Source organism: Protopterus annectens, chromosome 15.part0 (genome assembly GCF_019279795.1).
Source record: "Protopterus annectens isolate FY-2018-M chromosome 15.part0, PAN1.0, whole genome shotgun sequence".
In the NCBI taxonomy this organism is placed as follows: Eukaryota; Metazoa; Chordata; order Ceratodontiformes; family Protopteridae; genus Protopterus; species Protopterus annectens.
The window spans coordinates 606,521,996-606,529,262 of NC_056749.1; the positions used below are offsets into that span (position 1 = coordinate 606,521,996).

The window sequence follows — 7,267 nt, forward strand, 5'->3', positions numbered from 1 at the left end:
CCACTCTACTCATCACTGCATTGTCCTAAAAAATTTACAATGGCCTCAGTTTCCCCATTACTTACTATCCCTCCAGCTCACAATTACTCCCAAACTCATTTATAAACCACAACTTTGCCCTGCACTAAACTCACTACTCACCATCTATAATCCCACTAGACCACTACGATCCAAACAGCAGCAGCTTCTGCAAGTCCATAAACCAAGGTTACCTTTAGGACAACTACTTTACTCATGGACCATGGCCAAAAAATGAAATTCCCTGCCTACAGCCATCCACACTCTACATAATCCTGGCAACTTTAAAACTGCCCTTCAAAACCACTTCCTCTGTAATTGGATCTGTAACTGCTCTGCTTCCTCCTCCACCATTATCTAATCTGTTTCCACTGAACTTAGCCACTCCTTCTGTATGCCCAGCCTATATTCTTTTTTATCTTCTACACTAATTGAATCCTATCAGCTACCACAATTCCTCCTAAAGCTGCCTCTACGCTCCAGCCCTCCTATCTCTCCTAAACTTCTACTACCGTCTATGTACTCAACACTAACATATAGCACATTCATGTTATAGTCCATTTGTACCTGTATCTGACTATGCCTTATGGATATTGCTCAAACCAATATTCCATTGTTGTAAATATTGGACCTTTTCACCAGTAATTATAATCCCCCTGCACCTGTTTGTTTACTCTGTATAAATTTCAAGCAAATGTATTATATGTAACAATTGTATATTGTCTTCAAATCTATTGTTTTTGCTTTTGTATAACTTGGAGCTTTTCGCCCCGGACCTCCACCAAAAATGGGCTCTCCATGGCCCAGTGGACTTTCCCAGTAACCAGATGCTAATAAATTAATAAAATAAATAAATAGTAGTAATTCTAGAACTTGTTATTTCTAGGGGAATTATGTTACAACCAAAGGGAGTAAGGCACTGGAGGGATAACTCACTGCTGGGTAGAACCATATCCTAATGGATATGGATATATGGAAATCTTCTGTTTTGGAAAACAGGTCTAAGACAGTCAGGACAAGATAAGGTTTAGAATCAAGTTTGGGCTACAGAGTAAATGAATCCTATCTCGACACTGTACAGAAAGAGAGGGAATAATATGGTATCCCATGCTAGAAGTAAAATAGGCATAATGCAATTGCACATAGTACCATTTGCAATGGGCCTTTCACTATCCAAAGTTTAACACCTGATGATTACAGTGCAGTGGATGAGGGTGCCAGGTCCATATAAGGTGGTGTGGATACTAGTACTCTGCTATGTCTTCAGTATCTGCTCACAGGAGGTACAAATGGTCAGCGTTTACCTGTCTCTGTTATATTAGAACATGTATACCTTCATATGATGAATGTTTGCATATAGATTTGAAATGTTTCCTCATCAGGTACTTCACAGGAGCAGACAGCACAGCTGCATTACCATTTCAGATAGTTTAAACAGGATACAGTATTCAAATAGTTATTTTTTCCCACAGATGTTGTACCACAAAAATCACATGATGGGGTTGGTGCACCACAACAGGCTGATGTTGGCAGCAATGCCATTACTCTCATATGCATGGCACAGCCTTAGGATAGTGGCACACATTCAAATAATGTACACTCAGGCATTAATTTATGCATACATTTATGGCTTTAATGTTCTTAGAGAAATATTACATTATAACAGCTCATTACAATGAATATGGTGATGCAGAACTGAAGAGGTATATTTTGTTAAATGTTATTGTACACAATGACATCATTTTAAGTGTTACAGTGATGACTTTATGTTATACTGATGTATTTGTTAATATCATATGGCAGGTTATAAGTATGAGAACTTAATACAATATTATTTAAAAAAGGAACACAAATGCATGTAACAACTGAAAGTAATAGGAATACAGCTATTGCTGCTAACAGCAGATAGCATAAAGGATACAACTGTGGACACTAAGTTTGTAAGGAAAGTGGCAGCAGCTGTAACTAGAAAGTGCAAGGAACATGTGTGTATCCCTCAGCAAAAGCTGTCATTAAATGGCAGAATAAGAGACACACCTTTAGACACACGTCAAACGGGCAAAATATGAGGCTGTGAGATACATGACAGGACTTGAAACTTCAGTATTGATGCACTGCCAGACCATGCAATTTGTAGAAAGCAGCACATGGGGGAACCAAGTGCACCTCTGCATTACATCAGGTGGATAATGATAGTCTTATAATGCAGTTATAAATCCATCAAATTATGGGGTATCTCAGATCTAGTTTCTTGAGTACTCTATTGATTGTCATTGTGTTTCTACCAACAACAAATGTATACACTAATAGCTCATTGCACGTTGTGCAACACAGACGTGAAATAGTAATATACAGAATGCATAGCATTGTCAAAGCTTCTAGCCAGCCTTTTTTCATAAATAATCAGAAATAATTAGTATTTTCCAACTGTGATAATTAGCAGAATTACATCTTGAAAAAAATTATGCTGCTTTCAGGTAATTTGTCATTGAAACCTTTTGGACAAATGTCTGATATGAAGCAACGTGCATGTGAGTGGAACAAGGAATGGAACTGCATGTAATTTCCCAGAAACTATCTACTAATTATATACTTGTTTATTTCTTAAATAGGTCCACACCTAACAAAATACAGCATGTAAAATGTCAGCCAGAGCATCAGGTACAAAGAAATTCATCAAGCTTGCATACTGTGATTATCAGATATTCTGAGTTTTGCAAAGCACACTCTTCTTTACAAGTCTGCAAGTCTTAACTTCTTAAAAAGGACTGTGTAATTTTGTCAGTGTTGCAAAATATTTGAATGTTCTAAGCCTATATACTGTTACAGTGGTCAGAAGACCATTTGATGTTTGTCATTGTAAGAAAATATAATTTTTTTCTGATATATACTTCACTTCAGATTAATTAAGTGAATTACTGTTTACTGAACAGCAAGTCACTTCAATTAATACAGTAAAATGATCAGCTAAACTAAACTCCATTTTCCAAAACTAGAAATGGAACAAGTATATAAGGTGAAACATGAACAACCACAGAAAACAGTTGTTCTTTCCTAAACATAAACACTTTAAGTTTCCCAATGCAAAAGTAGTACTTATGAACCATATAATATTAACTGGACTTATCTCAGTATATAGAAGTATATGTTTCCTACAAAACACATTCTTAGCTGTGAGAGTGCAGGCCTACATGCATGCGATGCATGTGTATGTGTGTCTTGGGCCTCAACAGGCATGTACAATTTGATGATTCCAAAATGGTGGTCGGCTGATGAACTGCTTATACACAGAGCTCCCTACCTCAATCTATCTTCTTTAAGTTTGTTTTACTTTTGCAGTAGCTTGGGGATGTCCTTATAAGAAAAGAAAGACGCTGCATCTTATCAGGCTCGGATTACTCAGCTTTTCAGCTTATCAAAATTGGTAAATCTGACTTAAACTGTACATTCTGTACTTCAGTGTCATACTTACAGAGATTCAGAAGGCCTGCTTCTTTCCTCAGCATTCCGGAGAACACATGGCCAGGCAGCAAAAATCTTCAATTGATCCTGTTATTATGGAGACACAAACATCAAAAGCCAAATCTTCAGCTATATTTTCACCAGAAAAGGAAAATATATCTAAAAGACAGAAAACCAATAAACAACAAGTGGAATCTAATAAAAATACTAATAACTTCAATGAAGATCCCAGTTTCCACATGGATGAATTAAAACAGGCCCTACAGCCCATACACTCAGCTATACAAAGCTTTTCTGATCAACTCTCAACTTTAGGAAAATCCATAACTCAAATTGTGGAAAGAGTGGACATTCTGGAACAAAAAATGCAGTCTAACGAACTTCAAGTATCATCCCTTTCGGAGGAATTATCTGCCAAAGCAACAGCCATAGCAGATTTACAAGTGAAGATAACAGATCTAGAGGCAAGGAGTCGGAGAAATAATATTCTAATTAGAGGTCTCCCTGAAACATACGACAATCAAGGCTTACTGAATATTTCAAAACAGATATTTCAAGCATTAACTCTCCAAGATGGTGATAACCATGAAATAATTATTGAAAGAGCTCATCGTGCTCTCCATAAAAGTCGAGACACTTCACTTCCCCGTCAAATTTATGTTAAGTTGCTCAACTTCCAAGATACACAAAAAATCTTATTTGCTGCCAAAAAACACAAATCCTTTATGTGGAATAATCATAAAATTTCCTTCTCTCAGGATCTACCCCTAATCATCGAGGAAAACAGGCAAAAGCTGGCTCCGTTTTGTTCAGACCTTATAAAAAGAAGTATCAGGTTCCAAATGCGTTATCCCAATAACTTAATCTTTTACATGAATGATTTTCAGCTACCTCTATAAATGAAGCTAAAGCGGCTTTTATTAAAGCTTTTGGCAAATCTCCTGTTCCTTGAGAATATTAACGAAATTATACGAACTCCCAGGAAAGCTAAAATCTTAGTATCCTTACCGGATGCTCAAAAGGCTAATCCGCGTTGTTGAAAATTAATCGAAGTGACTTGCTTGTATTAATGTGGCTTTTTTTACAGGTGACAAAGTCTTCTATAAAGTTTTTTTTACTTATTTTTTCTATTTTTTACATTAGCTAATACTGGTTCCGTAATTATAGGAACACGCATCCAAATTCTCGTTTCTACTGGGCAGAATTTGGCAGTTACACTCATGAGTTCTTGAATTTTGGTCGTATCCTTGCCTGGGGCGCATAATTCGCAAGTTTCAGGAGGCTGTCTCAACCTTCACCCTGAATCCTCAGCTCAGCAGGTGCACATTGACGACGATTAAGCTAGAGCTCCTGTTTTTTTCTCACTAGCTGGTGTCGTTAGGTGTCTGGGGTTTGTCATCTAGCATCATAAGTGCCTTACATGCCCTGTCGTGCTGCGTAAAGCTTTATTCATCTGTTAGCCTCCAGGTATGTGTGTGTGTTCGCTGAGTGCCTAAAAATGAAATGTCTATCGACAACGAACAGAGACAGTGGACCTCTTTTGCTGCGTAGCTCGTGGCTTGAACATGCTACTTTTTTTTTTTTTTTTTTTTTTTTATGAGCTCATGATTAATCATTATATTTGTAATCAAGCTACCAGCGAATATAACAAGCAATCTGCAGTGACTGAGGAACTCACCCCTCAGGGTTTTAGTCGACAGCGTATGTTTATGGAAACACAGTGGAGCCTACCTGTCTCTGACTTTTTTGTATTTAATACAGGCTACAATTTAATCTATTACACCTATATTTGATTTGTTTTGGTCTGTGCTTGTGACTCTGTGTGCTGGGTAGTTGAGCGTGGTTATGAATATATGGGTATATAAAGTGCTCAGCGCAAAGTACTTATGTTGTTGTGGTTGTTTTATTCTCAACTATATTTTATCAGCATTGGTCTGTATTATGGTTGCCACCTTTTCAAATGCCCAAAGTGGGACATTGTTGGTACAAACATCAGAATTAGCAGGCTGAAACATACCCACGGCCAGTACAAAGAACAGAACTTCACTTTTTTTACCTAAATAAAAGCTTATTCTTGTAGCATTTTAGTTGGTTATTCTGTTTCTTATGACATTTAGGTGTTTCATATACAGAATAACTGTTCTATGAAACTATTACATAAAATATAGGAAATAAGTTTGTCCTAAAATCTCAGGACATTTGCCTTTTTTACAATTTTTTTGCAGGACACAGCTGCCCAAAGAGGGACTGTCCCTTCCAAAGTGGGACAGGTGGTAACCCTAGTCTGTATTGTTATTGGGGATTATCCTCAAGTGGGTAATGCTTTAATTGTGCACGGAGATGCTGTTTGTATTATACCTATTTCAGACCTTGGCGCTGTGGTACTATTGGTTCACATGCCATGTATTTCATGGGATGTTTTTTTTTTTTTTTTTTAGTGATCTGTGATGTGGCTCTTAAGTGTACACAGAATTTTATTTGTTTTCCTTAACTATCTTAGTAGAACGTTTTGTGTTTCACAGTTTCAGCCTACATATTTAGCCAATTTTTAACCAGTTACGTATTTATAAGTTGATGTGGGCTTTGGAATTTCACTTGTAATGAGACTGGAGACTGTTTTAGTTATAGTCTGAGCTTCTGTCGTTGCACTCAGTGCTCTTTTATAGTCTTATTAACTGGATGTACTTGTCCTTAATGAGCTCTATTGCTCTTTAACTGCCACATAATGCTTTCTCAAATAAAGAACTGTTCTTCACATAGATTCTGCTTCATTATCAAGATCTAGAATCATCTAGGTTTGTTATATTCTCTTTGTTCAGTTAAATAACAGTTCAGTGTTCTATAAAGTGTATTGGTCTTCATCCTCTGTTCTATTATTCTAGAATCTAAGTACAATAGTCAGTTATATTATATATTGTTTAAGTCCTCTGTTTTGAATTAAATTTAATCTAGGACTTCCTATTACTTACTCATATTGTGTTCATTAATATATAGCTACTTGGATGCTCTTGTGTGTGTTGTTGGCTCTTTATGTTGACGCTTTCTTGGAATAACAGTAGTTTGTACATATGTATAATATTTTTCTGGTTTTGGAATGTGTGTTTTTATACTTCTTCTCTCAAGGGGTTTGGGTGGTTAGGCACTGGGGATAGTAAGAAGAAGTTTTTTGCTACCTTTACTGATATGTTTAAATTGTGTGTAAAGACAGTACTTTCTCGGATATATGCACAACTCACCTTATTAAACCTCATGACAATATATTCACTACACTCATTATTCCACTCAGATTCTTTCACAATCACTGAACTTTATAATGCTCCACTATTCACATTTGTCTGTTTGTATACATGACTTGGGCCATTGATAGTTGGAATGTTAAAGGTTTACAAAACACTGCAAAAAAAAATCTATTACTTCATCTTATTTTCAAATCCCAGGCTAATATTTGCTTCCTACAGGAAACACATTTGTCAAAAGTGGGATGGGAGAAAGTTTCCACCAGGAAATGGATTAGAACTATTATAGCAGATGGTGATAGCACAAACTCTAAGGGGGTAGCCATTATAATTAAGAAACAATTTCAGGGCACTATAAATGAAATCAAATCCAACAAGTATGGTAGGTGGTGCTATTTTACTTCTATTCTCCCTGACACACATAAACCAGTTCTTTTTCTAAACCTTTATGGACCTTGTTCCCAACAACACACCTTCATATTAGAAATTCATAATATCCTTAGTTCGTTCCATAATTATCTATATATAATAGGTGGGGATTGGAATGCGGT

At 36.4% G+C, this 7,267-nt stretch overlaps 1 protein-coding gene across 1 annotated transcript in view; it reads right to left on the reverse strand.

The window, feature by feature from the left end:
* LOC122789949 (P2Y purinoceptor 4-like) overlaps positions 1-3,553 on the reverse strand; it is a 965,681-nt gene extending 962,128 nt beyond the window's left edge. The window contains exon 1 of the mRNA XM_044057445.1: positions 3,491-3,553. Within this exon, the coding sequence (XP_043913380.1) occupies positions 3,491-3,524 (34 nt within the window). The 5' untranslated portion in view covers positions 3,525-3,553. The remainder of the gene's footprint in view (positions 1-3,490) is intronic.
* Between the last annotated feature and the right edge of the window lie 3,714 nt (positions 3,554-7,267).